General features: G+C 44.7%; 1 protein-coding gene across 4 annotated transcripts in view; it reads left to right on the forward strand.

Moving 5' to 3' along the window:
- LOC122559492 (DENN domain-containing protein 5B-like) overlaps positions 1–13,928 on the forward strand; it is a 292,527-nt gene that overhangs the window by 266,739 nt on the left and 11,860 nt on the right. For all 4 annotated transcript variants that reach the window (XM_043708993.1, XM_043708994.1, XM_043708995.1 and 1 more), the window contains 5 exons: positions 1,533–1,654; positions 4,987–5,132; positions 5,715–5,833; positions 6,683–6,870; positions 8,297–8,379. In XM_043708993.1, the coding sequence (XP_043564928.1) occupies positions 1,533–1,654; positions 4,987–5,132; positions 5,715–5,833; positions 6,683–6,870; positions 8,297–8,379 (658 nt within the window). The remainder of the gene's footprint in view (positions 1–1,532; positions 1,655–4,986; positions 5,133–5,714; positions 5,834–6,682; positions 6,871–8,296; positions 8,380–13,928) is intronic.

Genomic DNA, 13,928 nt, shown 5'->3' on the forward strand with positions numbered 1-13,928 from the left:
TGTTGGGCCGAAGGGCCTGTTTCCACACTGTAAGTAATCTAATCTAATCTAATCTAATCTAACCACTGTGCCACCGTGCCGCCCACAGGTCTGGGCGGAATACTCTTCAGAGGATCAGAGTAGGCCTGATGGACTAAATGTCCTCTTTCCGCCCTATCAGGACACTATGATGCAAAATCTTGTTGCAACATATGACATATTCTTGTGCTTTCAGCTTCAAAGCCCTCTGCTTCTGACACCCTGTCTACAGTCCCTTGCTAGGAGTTGAGTGATTTTACCCTGAGCTGACTTGTGCTGTAAGTGGCAGAGCCCATGTGTGAGAACAACTCATTAGATTAATCCGAATTATGGAGAACTGACTGTCAGCAAAAGAGTCAACTTGCTAATTTTAGTTTCTTTTGATATTAATGAAGCTAAATTGTATGTATGTGTACTTACAAGTAAATATCCATCAGGAACTGCAACTACTTACCAATATAGGCCAGTTCCCAGCCTGATTTATACTTCCCTAGATGAATAATGTCAATTGACAAGCACCAAACGTACTCACTCTGAGATTATTGTTATGTCAACTGTTCATGCCACATGCTGTTACATTGGTGTAAGTGGCAGTGTAGCACCAAGTATAGCTCATCCTCACCAGAATGTAAATATATATTTTTGGGAAGGTTGTCATTGTTATCAATACTACACGAAGTCAGCGTGATAACAGCTGAAATGTAGATGTACGTGTTGGCTGGAAACTAATTCTGATTTTTACACAAGTTCTTTGGTGCTCCTTATATTTCAGTAACCTAACACCTCCAGTTACTGAACATTCCCTTCCTAATAACCTTATCGAAATCAACTGTCAGCCTCTATCATACTCAGTACATTCTCACACAACAGTGATATAAATACCGTGAAGTATGTTCATTATTCAACACCACATACGTTTAGAGGAAAGCAAAGCAAATTCCTGACTGATGAGGGGACAAACAGAAGGAAAGATGAAGGACATTTTCACTAGTTCTACCTTAGTCCACCTAATGGTCATATTTCTAGTCTGGGGAAAGACCACTGTCTGTGGTCTTCCCGCTGAAGGTAGGTGGAGGTCTGTTCACTTATCGGACCCTCCTAGTGCCTCGAAGCATGTGAATATAGTCTTGTAAATCCATGAGCGGACTTTGGTTTGTTGGGATAGAAACAAACTTCAGTGTTTGTTTGTTTACCTGGGATGTGACTCTACAGACTGCATTTGTGACAATGTATGTATACTAAGATTTTTTTATGAATAGAGTATATTTTTGAAATTAAAAAAACAAATGGTCAGGCTGAACTCTGAAAATCCCTCACAAAATATTTCCACATCTCTCTCTGCTCTTTTAAAGACTAGTCAAGATTTGATCAAGATTTTTGGTCGTGTTATGTGATTCAGTGTCAAATTTTATCTGTGCATCTTGTGACTCTGCTGAGGCCAGGCTCTTGTCACTGATGTAGTTTTCAGAGCTATTGATCAGCTGGTGTTCACTATCTGTCTTTCCCACCAACAGGAAGTTGTACAAGCGTTATGCCTTCCTGCGTTGTGAGGATGAGAAGGAACAATTTCTTTACCATCTCTTGTCGCTCAACGCCGTGGACTACTTCTGTTTTACCAGTGTGTTCACGACAATCAGTAAGTCGGGACAGTGCCCTGTCAAGCCATGAGAGCTGCACTGGAATTATTGCCAAAAAAATCTCCAGAAAAGGAATGACAGATTTTTTTTCTTTTTACCAACGAGTTGTAACCATCTGGAATGTATGGCTTGAAAGGGAAATGGAAGCAGATTCAATAATAGGGCAGCAGATAAATAAGTAGCAACAGAAAGATTGGCAGAAGTTGAGGAAAAAGCAAGGGCACTGGTACTAACTGGGTAGCTCAAAGAGCTGGTATAAGCACAATAGGCTGAATGGCTTCCCCCGAATCAAACATCACCACACCATCACTGACTCAAACACGTTCATTCTACAGGAGGCAAAATTATAATACTTCCCACTTGCATTGATTTTACTTCTCTCTGGTAAACAGGAAGCACTTAAGGCCCTCCCTTCACCCTCTGTGTTAGACTGCAGTGTGCCAGGTCACTTAGTCACCATAGAATCCCTACAGTGTGGAAGCAGGATATTCGGCCCATCAAGTCCACACCGACTCTCCAAAGAGTGTTCCACCAACACCGAGGAATGAAACAAGAGTAGGACTTTTACAGTTAATAGTAGGGTCTTGGGTGGTGCTGTAGAACAGAGGGATCTCCGGGTTCAGTTACATAATTCTTTGAAATTTGCGTCACAGGTAGAGAGGGTGGTTGAGAAGGTGTTTGGCACGCTTGCCTTCATTCCTCAGACCTTGGAGTATATGTCATATTGAGGTTGTACAGAACAGTGGTGAGGCTTCTTCTGGAGTACAGTGTGCAGTCCTGGTCTCTCCACTATCAGGAAGGCTATCATTATGCTGCAGAAAGTTCGGAAAAGATTTACCAGGATGTTGCTGGGAATGGAGGATTTGGAATATTAAAATTAGACTGGAAAGACTGGGACTTTCTTCACTGAAGTGTAGGAGGGGGGATAACCTTATTGAGGTTTATAAAATCATGAGGGACATAGATAAGGTGAATAACAAAGGATGGGTCAGTTCAAAACAAGGGGGCATATTTTTAAAGTGAAAGGAGAAAGATTTAAAAAGGACATGAGGGGCAACGTTTTACACAGAGTGTGGTTCTTGTGTGGAATGAACTGCCAGAGGAAGTTGTGGATGTGGGTACAGTTACAATATTTAAAAGACATTTGGATAAGTTCATGAATAAGAAATGTTTGGAGGGATATGGACTAAGCGCAGGTCAGTGGGACTGGTTTAGTTTGGGAACATGTTCAGCATGGACTGGTTGGACCAAAGGGTCTGTTCTGTGCTGTACGACTCTTTGATAAGATGTTTTGGAAAAGCATTAACTGGTGTATACAATCTGGAATATCTACAGTGCACTACTCTTTACTGTGTCAGCTGTTGTCACCTGCAACAATATCATGGTCATGAACTTGAAAAGGGTGATAGATTAAACTCCATCTCCAGAAGACTAAACCCAAAGAGGTTCTTAGCAGATTGAAGTAACCCACTGAACCTAGCTCCATCAACATGGAGAATAGACACGATGACGTATTGCCGTGCTTGGGGGGAGCTGTCCCACTCCGTTTGAGTCACAAACTTCAGCTGAAAGAAGATTTGGGGAGGGGTTGAGGAAGAAATACCCCACTTTGGACTCTTAGCCAGTGCCATCTGAGCCAGTTCAAAGAGCCATGAGCCCATTATCCAGGCACATACTGCACTGCTAAGGGAGTGCTGCACGGTCAAGGCAAGGCATTTCAAGTGAATGTAAAAATCCTGTAGCACAAAATACCATCTGGCCTCTGGTAATAGCAGACTGAGTTTTTCTCAATTAGAAGTCCAGAATTGTCTGACTGACTCACTCTGAGTAATCCAGTCTACAATGCAGGCAGTACAAAGCCATTGGATTTTGCATAATACTGTAGTACAGAAGTGGACTCCTTTCTCAATTAGTGAGTCTCCCCTTAACAATCATGATTCGGTCAATTTTAGATCGAAATTTACTTCAAAGTTAAACTTTGTAGTTACTTTAAAAAATGATGTCGACCACATAATGCATGAGATGAGAGGGATGAGAGTTTTATGTTTGACTCTATGTCTAGAACATTCGCGGGTGATGTGAATTTTTTTTAACATTCTTCCGCAGGTAGGGTCTGTGCTCCAGAAACATTCGGGGCTCTGGGAAGGGGTATTCACCTACCATGTCTGTTTATAGGATGGTATTGGTAGTGGGAATACTACCTAGCAATCAATATAGAAAGCAAAAGATTGATTAAATCAATCAAGTCACCATATTCTTACCAGAGCATTGGGCTGCTCTCTCATTAGACAGAGACAACTTGGTGTTGGTTTAACTTTAAGGCCAGCACATCTCAGGTGAGGGAAGAGGTTAAGAAGGAAAGTTCTTCATGGTAACCTCACCTAGTGTGGGGATTGAACCCACGCTGTTGGCATCAGACTGCTTTGCAACCCTACCATCCGTTCAACTGAGCTAAGCAACCCCCAGTCTGGATTTATACAGCACCTACCATGACCTCAGAGTGCCCCAAAGTACCTCAAAACCAATCAAATACTTTTGGAGTGAATTCATGGTTGTTACATAAGAAACACCGCAGCCATCTGGTGCACGCTAAGTGATAATATGGTGATGACCAAATAACCTGTATTTTAGCATTTTTTGAGAAGATTTGTAGCTCAGGTTGAGGTTCTGGATGTAGGTTTGCTCACTGAGCTGAAAGGTTCGTTTTCAGACGTTTCATCACCCTACTAGGTAACATCATCAGTGAGCCTCCAGACAAAGCACTGCTGGTGATTCCTGCTTTCTATTTATATGTTTGGGTTTCTTTGGGTCATGACATCACCATAAGAAATGACATCACCAACCCAAAGAAGGCAGGAATCATCAGCAGTGCTTTGTCCAGAGGCTCACTGAAGATGTTACCGAGTATGGTGACAAAACATCTGAGCATGAACCTTCCAGCTCAGCGAGCAAACCTACATCCAGAGTCTGTATTTTGTTGAGAAAGAAATATTGAGCAGAACACTGGAAGAGTTTTCATGTCCTGCTCTGAGCATTCATCAGAGAGACGATATGAGCCCCCTTAGAGTCATATCTAACCTGAAAGATGGCAGCACCAACAATGCAGCTTACCTTCAGAGTTGCACTGCAGTCCTCCCCTCAACTGAAGGTCCAAATCTCCCAAGTGAGACTTGAACCCACAATCATCCAGCTTCGATGCTCCAGTGAGGAGAGTGGAACTGATATATATGTGAGTTAAGCTTGTGAGGGATGGGTTCGGGTTAGTTCAGTGTGCTGGGATTTATTATTTGTTCCAACAATTCCTGCCATGTCTCTTCTTGCTTCCCCACAGTGATTCCGTACAGAGCTGTCATTATTCCCATCAAAAAGTTGAGTAACTCCATCACTACTTCCAATCCTTGGATCAGTGTGTCGGGCGAGCTCGGGGACACTGGGGTCATGCAGGTTCCCAAGAACGTTTTGGAAATGACCTTTGAGGTTTGTACAGGTCCTCCCTTACCTTCATTTGTGCTTTCCTTGATAAACAGTCTGACTGTGAACTATTTTCGAAGATTTTATCTTAGAATCCTCCTTGTCTTCAATCCTCCTCCTCTCTGTAACCTCCTCCTGGCGAGAAACCTCTCCAAATTCTCCTCCAGGTCTGACCTCGCGCCTCATCCCAATTTTCATTGCTCCTGTAGACAGTCAGCTCCCCAGGTAAAGCTGTGGAGTTCCCTCTCCGCATTTCTCCACTCCTTTACCTCACGTTCCTACTCTAAGGACCTTGGAGGATGTCGGAGGAGAAGTAGGCCATTCAGCCCAATGAGTCTGCCCCGCCCTTCAATGAGATCATGGCTGCTCTGATAATCTTCAACTCCACTTTCCTTCCTTTACCCCATAGCCTTTGATTCCCTCACTGATTAAAAATCTATCTCAGCCTTGAATATTTTTAATCAGCCCAGCCTCAAGAACTCTCTGAGGTAAAGAATTCCACAGACTAATTAACCCAACATGCTGTTGTGCCTATTCCTTTGACCAAGTCACCTGTCCTAATTGAAATAACTCTTTTCTCTCACCCAGTGCCAGAATTTAGGCAAACTGACCACAGTTCGGATCGGACATGACAACTCCGGTCTGCTGGCCAAGTGGTTAGTGGATTGTGTGATGGTCAGGAATGAGATCACCGGCCACACCTACAGGTAAGGACCCAACATCAACACTTTTATACAGATGTATAGAAAGGATGTATATATGCACACGTAAACTCAGGTATTTCCACATGTACACATATGTTATACAAAAATAAATCTGCCTTTATTGGTCAGTGCATTGAGTATAGGAGTTGGGAGATCATGTTGTGGCTGTCCAGGACATTGGTACTTTCACAACACTGTGTTCAATTCTGGTCTCCCTGCTCCAGGAAAGATGTTGTTAAACTTGAAAATATGTTGCTAGGGTTGGAGGGTTTGAGCTATAGGAACAAGCTGAATCGGCTGGGGCTATTTTCCCTGGAGCGTCAGAGGCTGAGGGGTGACCTTATAGAGATTTATAAAATCATGAGGGTTATGGATAGATTAAATCAACCAAGGTATTTTCTGTAGGGTAGGGGAGTCCAGAACTAGAGGGTTTAGGGTGAGAGGGGAAAGATATAAAAGAGACCGAAGGGGCAACTTCTTCATGCAGAAGGGGGTGCATGTGTGGAGGCTAGTACAATTACAACATTTAAAAGGCATCTGGATGGGTGTATGAATAGGAAGGGTTTGGAGGGATATGGGTCGGGTGCTGCCAAATGGGACTAGATTAAGTTAGGATAGCTGGTCGACATGGACAAGTTGGACTGAAGGGTTTGTTTCTGTGCTGTACCTCTCTATGACTCTATGGTACTTAGGACATACATAGATAGGTGCAGCTCTTATTATACAGTGAATCATCAATAGAACGTCTTTTGAAAACAGCAATCCTCTCTTTAGATAGCCCTGTGCCCTAAAGGAAGGAATGGTTTAAAGGCAGTGTTGTTTTATTTGACAGCCTGTGTTACTTCACATCAGGTTCCCCTGTGGACGGTGGCTTGGGAAAGGGGTAGACGATGGCAGCCTGGAGCGGATCCTGGTGGGTGAACTCATCACCCCTGTGGTGGAGGAAGACCTGAGCAAACAGTGCCGCACTCCGCCTCAGCTCCGATCACCGACTGTTGCCCGGCGACTGAGCATCACGTCCCTCGGGGGGAAGTCAAACAGTGAGTGAGCTAACTACCCCATGGGCTGCATGGCCAACTTGCAACATCAGGCCTTGACATGAGGCCAAGTGCAGCTCCAGCCCAAGGCCACGGTAACCACATTAAAATGAAAGTCCCATTAGTTAATTTGGAACCCTCCCATTGCCGTTCATTACAGGGTACAGCTCTGAGGTTGAGCCACGTTGATGGGAGAAAAGCAGATGAAGCCTCATTCTGCATCTAACAATGCCACCTAGACCTGCCCTGGAAGCATTTGACCTCCAGTGCCAGATCTGGAAAATGTTTCACCCTCAGCATTAACATCTCACAACTTACAAGCACCAAAGACGCTGCTCCATTTTCTTTGAAAGATGGTGACTAATGCATAAAACGGCCTCTGAGTAATTTACTGTGTCCCTCTTAGCCGACATTAATCCTGCTGTAGGAATGATCTTGTGGCAGTGTTCCTGCTTCTCAGTCAGAATCAAAAAGTGCTGGGTTCAAACTCTGTATCTGACAATTGTGCAAAGTGCAGATTGGAGGCTTGGCTCTGAATTCCAATGGGATATTTTTGTCCGATAGGCCTGGATGGTTTCAGACAGACACAGATACACAGACGCACCTCTCTTATACACACAAACACACACATTCGCACGCACACACTCGCATGTTCTCTCACATACATTCTATATCATTCCTGCATACATATTCGCTCACGCACACACACACACATTCTCTCACGTACACATTCTCTCTCAGGCACATTACACCTAGAGTGCTAGAACATAATGAATCAAAAGTCATGCCTCAGGTGCCCAAAGCCCTAGTTAGGCCACAATTGGACTGTGAGCAGTTCTGGGCACCTTAGCATCAGAAGGAAGTATTGATGCTGGATGGAGTGTACTGCAAATTCACCAAAGTAATACATGGACTATAAGGGAAGCTTAAACAGACTAGGATTATACTCCCTAAAGGTTCGATGACTGTATGATGATTTGCTGCCAGTTTTCAAAGTATCAAGGAGAACAGATTGAGTAGATAAAAATAAATTGTTTTTTTCTTGCTGCGTGGAGGAGTCGAGGGCAAGAGCCTAAAATTTAGTGCCAGTCTATTCAGGAGTGAGGGTAGAAAACATGTATACACACGGGGATGGTAGAAGATGAGTAATCTCTTCAGAAAACATCGATCAATACAAAATTATCTGTGAATTGTAATTGGTAAAATTTTCTAAATCACCTTTACTCAGGAAATGTGAGCAAATTTGTGTTTGTGGAACAAGGCCACAGATCTTGTAGAAATCTTGGTTTGTGGCAGAACCAGTAGGAGGGATTGAATGGCCTCCCTCCAGTTGGTATGTTGCTATCATTCACTAATGGAAGGACTTTCATCACGTTCTCCATGGAAACCTGTCAGCCCAGTTAATCTTTTTCAATTTTGTCCCCGACAGAACCCAATGCTGGCCAAATCCAGGAAGGAATTGGGGAATCAATAAATAACATTGTGAAACATTTTCATAAACCAGAAAAAGAGGTAGGTTTCAAAAACATTGTACATTGGTGTCTTGGTGATGATATCGGTCAGCGTTGGTTTATTACTTTTCGTCTTTTCTTGCCTACTGTCAGTTTTGTTAGTTATGACTGCATTGGTCAACTTGTTGGAAGGCTGTTGGTTCAGATCCCAGCCTAGAGACATGAGCACTTCAGTTCAGTCCTGAAGGAATGCTGCGTTGCCCGATACGCCATCCTTTTCAGAGATATATAAAACTGAAGCCCCATCTGGTTTCTTCCCTCTGCACTATCTGAAGACAAGCACAGAATTTTTTCCGAGTGACCTGGTCAAAGTTTATCCCTCATCAACCAACATTTCAAATGGACAATCTTGAATCGTTGATCTCCCTGCTGTGTGTGACACCTTGCTGTGCACAAATTCACTCCCAATTTTTCGACATTGTGAAAAGTACATCACTGGGTTCAAGCCACTTCCATTTCTGGAGGTCAGAGATGGAGATGTGTGTAAATGTGAACCCTTCCTTTTCTCAAAACGGCTGACTCTTGCCATATGTGGTTCTTGGGTATTAGCTTACCTCTGTTAATTTGCGAAGGTTGCCTCCCATCTCCCCAAAGCCTGTCCATAAGGAGCGTGATGGAATACTGCCCACTTGTCTGGATAGGTGCAGCTCCAACAACACTCAAAACCATCGGGGAGAAAGAAGCCCATGGAACTGGCACCCCAACCACTATCTTCAATATTCACTCCCTTCACCACTGATAAACAGTGGGCAGCAGTACGTACCATCGCAGCATGCACTGCAGCAATTCACCAAGGCTCCTTCAACAGGACCATGCAATCTCTATCACTTACAATGACAATGCAGCAGACCTGCAACTTCCCTTCCAAGACACACACCACCTTGACTAGGAAATATATAAGCGTTCCCACTCTATTGCTGGGTCAAACTCCTGGACCTCTCTTTCCTAACAAGGTGTTTCTAGACACCAAAGACTGCAGCAGTTCAAGAAGGCAACTCACCACCACCTTCTCCAGGGCAGTTAGGGAGAGGTAATAGTTGGCACATTCTCCCTGGGTCTGCGTGGGTTTCCTCTGGGTGCTATTGTTTCCTTACACCCTCATCTGCAAAGATGTGCAGATGAGGTGAATTGGTCGTGCTAAATTGACCATAGTGGTTGGTGTATCAGGCAGAAGGAAATTGGTCTGGGTGGGTTACTCTCCAGAGGTTTGGAGGGTCAAAGGGCCCGTCTCCATACTGTAGGGATTCTAACCTACTAAATGCTCACCCACCCTGCAACACCCACACCCAGTGAACAAAATTTTGAAACATATTGTATCTTAATGTTAACCAAGTTGTAATAAATAATTATTAGTCCCTGTCAAGATTAATCCTGATCCAAATCATGCAACAAGCTGACTGGATACTGATCAGGTGTTGGTGACTCAGTGGTAAATCACTGAACTAGTGACCTTGGGAGCCAGGCTAATGTCTGAGGGCAAACATTTAAATGGCGTCACAAACGATTCACCAGGATGTTGCTGGGAATGGAGGGTTTGAGATATAAAAATAGACTGGAAAGGCTGGGACTTTTTTCACCAAGGCACAGAAGGTTGAGGGGTTTACAAAATCATGAGGAGTGTAGGTAAGGTGAAAGGGGGGGGGCAGTTCAGTTCAAACTAGGGGGCATATTTTCATAGTGAGCAGAGAAAGATTTGAAATGGACACGGGGAGCAACTTTTTTCCACAGAGAGTGGTTTGTGTGTGGAATGAACTGGCCAGACAAAGTGGGTGTGGGTATAGTTACAACTTTTAAAAGCCATTTGGATAAGTTCATGAAGAGGAAAAGTGTAGAGGGATGTGGGCCAAGCGCAGGCAGGTGGGACTAGGTTAGTTTGGGAATATGTTCGGTATGGACTAGCTGGACTGAAAGGTCTGTTTCTATAAGACTTGGTTGAATTGAAATTCCATTGATAAATGTGGATTATAAAGTTAATCTCAGGAATGATGACTATGTTAATCATTGTTAATTGTTGTACAAACCTATCTGGTTCATTGATATCTGTTTAGTGAAGGATATCTGCCACTGTTACCCAGTCTCGCTGACATGTAACTCCAGACCAACAGCAATATTGCTGACTCTGAACGGAGTCGGTAAATGGCCAAAAAAGCCACTCACTTCCGAGCCGATTTGGAGGTGCCGGTGTTGGACTGGGGAGGACCAAGTTAAAAATCACACAAGACCAGCTTATAGTCCAACAGGCTGATTTGGAGGCACTGGCTTTCGAAGCGACGCTCCTTCATTAGGTGGTTGTGGAAGAGAATCATATGACACAGAATTTATAGCAACAGGATTGCAGTGTTATGGAATGTATTATTTGTCATAGAATGTTAAATTTGTTTAACAGTACACTCCATGACACTGCAATCCTGTTGCTATAAATTCTGTGTCATATGATTCTCTTCCACAACCACCTGATGAAGGAGCGTCGCTCCGAAAGCTAGTGCTTCCAAATAAACCTGTTGGGCTCTAAGCTGGTGTTGTGTGATTTTTAACTTCAGAGCTGATTAGGGATTAGCCACAAATGTTGGCCTTGTCAGTAATGCCCGTTTCCCCAAAAGAATAAAAACAAAGCTTACAGAATCCCTACAGTGTGGAGGCAGGCCATTTGGCCCATCAGGTCCACACCCACCCTCTGAAGAACATCCAACCCATACCCACTCTATCCCTGTAATGCTGCATTTCCCACCTAGCCTGCGCATCCCTGGAGACTATGGGCAATTTCGCATGGCCAATCTACCCAACCTTGCACACCTTTGGGCTGTGGGAGGAAACCAGAGCTCCCACACAGAAACAGAGAGAACCTTCAAACTCCACACAGACAGTCACCCGAGAGTGGAATCAAACCCGGGTCCGTGGCGCTATGAGGAGGCACTGCTAAAAAGTGAGCTACTGTGCCTGTATCAGACTTATTCCTTCCCATCTCCGAGGCGGGTGTTGGACTAAGGGTAGGGGCAGTCTAATTATGTTACCCAACCACTGTCTTGAAAAGGATTAGCTAACTGGGCCTGATTCAAGAATTAACCTTGACCTTGGTGGTCTGTAAGGATTAAGACAGTATACATGATCTTCTTACCCACAAGCTAATTTGGACAGAGATGAGTTTTGACAGGAGTAGTCAAGAGATATGAAGAGAGAAAGAATGGGGTCCGAGGTGAAAGTGGGTAGTGCAGATGCTGGAGATTAGAGTCAAGATTGGAGTGTTGCTGGAAAAGCACAGCAGGTCAGGCAGCATCTGAGGAGCAGGACATTCAACGTTTCGGGCAAAAGCCCTCTATCAGGAATGAGGCAGGAACCCTTAGGGGTGGAGGGATAAATGGGAGGGGTTTAACGTCGATTTTCCTGTTCCTCGGCCCTGCTTCATTCCTGATGAAGGGCTTTTGCCCGAAACATCGATTTTCCTGCTCCTCAGACCTTCCCATTTATCTCTCCCCCCGGAGGCTCCCTGCCTTATTCCTGATGAAGGGCTTTTGCCCAAATTGTCGATTTTCCTGCTCCTCGGATGCTGCCTGACCTGCTGTGCTTTTCCAGCACCACTCTAATCTAGACTCTGATCTCCAGCATCTGCAGTCCTCACTTTCGCCTAGTTGATTTTAACCTTACTGCGAATCTTCTTGTAAGGGTGCCTACCTTGAAGAAGTTCTCCTCCTTTCTCTACAAAGATCTCAGTGAGTCTCTCTCTCCCTGCCACCCCTAAGTGATCTCCACTGCCCTGAAGCTCTTCAACCATGTCACCTCCATCCCCAACCCCACTCACCTATTGTACCTTCTCCCCACCCCCACCCTCCTATCCTTTATCTCTCCACCCCGGAGGCTCCCTGCCTCTATAACTGATAAAGGGCTTTTGCCCGAAACGTCGATTTTCCTGGTCCTCAGATGCTGCCTGACCTGCTGTGCTTTTCCAGCACCACTGTAATCTCGACTGGGGCCCTAAGTGGCTAGATAAACAAGAGGAGCTGTTATCACAGGGGTTTGGGATGAGGGTCAGAATTGCAAGAATGGGCAGCAGCAAGGCCCAAAGTGATTTTGACAAGAGGTGAGGAATTTAAATTAAAATAACTAAAGAACTGCAGATGCAGGAAATCAGAAACAAAAACAGAAATGGCTGGGAAAACTCAGCGTAGTTCTGAAAGAGGGTCACCGGACCCGAAATGTTAACTCTGCTTTCTCCCTCCATGGATGCTGCCAGATCGGCTGAGTTTCTCCAGCAATTTGGGTTTTTGTTCTGAATTTAAATGACGAGGCAGATGAGTGTTGGGAACAGGGCTGACCTGAGGCTTACGGAGCAAGGAACCAGAGCTTAACTCTGAAGAACCCTGGAATAGTCAAGGCAGGAACTAGCTATTGAAGTGACCAATGTTGTGGAGGCTGAAGGAGGCACTTGCTGGTGAATATGGGTTTGTAGGTCAGTTTGGGGTATTGGGCTAGCACCTGTCATGTGGAATTATAAACCTGGCCTGGTAAAATGTTACATTGGCATCAGCAGGAAGTGAAGGTTAATGTTTGAGTCATGTTCCTTGTTCAGTACTCTATATGACTCTTTGCTACCTTCCCCCACCCTCCCCTCTGACCTATCACCTCCATATTCTTTGCTACTTTCCCCCACCCTCCTCTCTGACCTATCACCTCCACCCCACCCCCATTCACCTATTGTACTCTTTGCTATATCTTCTCCCCAGCCCACCACCCCCATTTATCTCTCTACCCTGGAGGCACTCTGCCTCTATTCCTGATGAAGGGCTTTTGCCTGAAACGTCGATTTTCATGCTCTTCGGATGCTACCTGACCTGCTGTGCTTTTCCAGCACCATTCTGGTCTGAACTCCCATTGAAAATAGCTTCAGTGTCTGAGAATATTCTGGTACAGGTACCAATGGAGCTACAGTGACATCAGGTGGCACCACCAGGAAATGTTTATATGGGAGCTCCCATTGAAACCAATCGCCCTGGTGTTTTCAACATTAAATATTGAGAGATATGAATTGTCATAGTCCTAAACAGCATCCCACCCAATCCCTTTATCCCCACCTTACCTGCACGTGTTTGGATTGTGGGAGGAAACCGGAGGAAATCCACACAGACGTGGGGAGAATGTGCAAACTCCACACAGTCACCCAAGGCTGGAATCAAACCAGGTAGCTGGCACTGTGAGGCAGTAGTGCTAATCACTGAGCCACCTCTGCGAGGGAACTTTTAACTTATCTACCTGTGCATAGGGTGGAATGTGAGATTCACTTCTGCTTGATTTTAATCTCTACTAAAGGTGGTGTATTCCTTCCACCTCTCCACTTTGCCCACTCAGTGAGCTGCAATTAAACTGACTTCAAAAGACTTTGAAGGTAACATATTACAGACACACGGAAGCATGTTTACAATGTATCTGCCAGTGACCCGGTTTGGCCAGACCCATGTTCTTTCAAAGTACTTTCAGTAAAATGTAGAGAGGTACACGAATTATCCAAGGGTTGATGGCTAGTCCTGCTCACCCACCATCTTCCTCACTCACCCACCA

This window comes from Chiloscyllium plagiosum, chromosome 19, assembly GCF_004010195.1.
Source record: "Chiloscyllium plagiosum isolate BGI_BamShark_2017 chromosome 19, ASM401019v2, whole genome shotgun sequence".
Lineage (NCBI taxonomy): Eukaryota > Metazoa > Chordata > Chondrichthyes > Orectolobiformes > Hemiscylliidae > Chiloscyllium > Chiloscyllium plagiosum.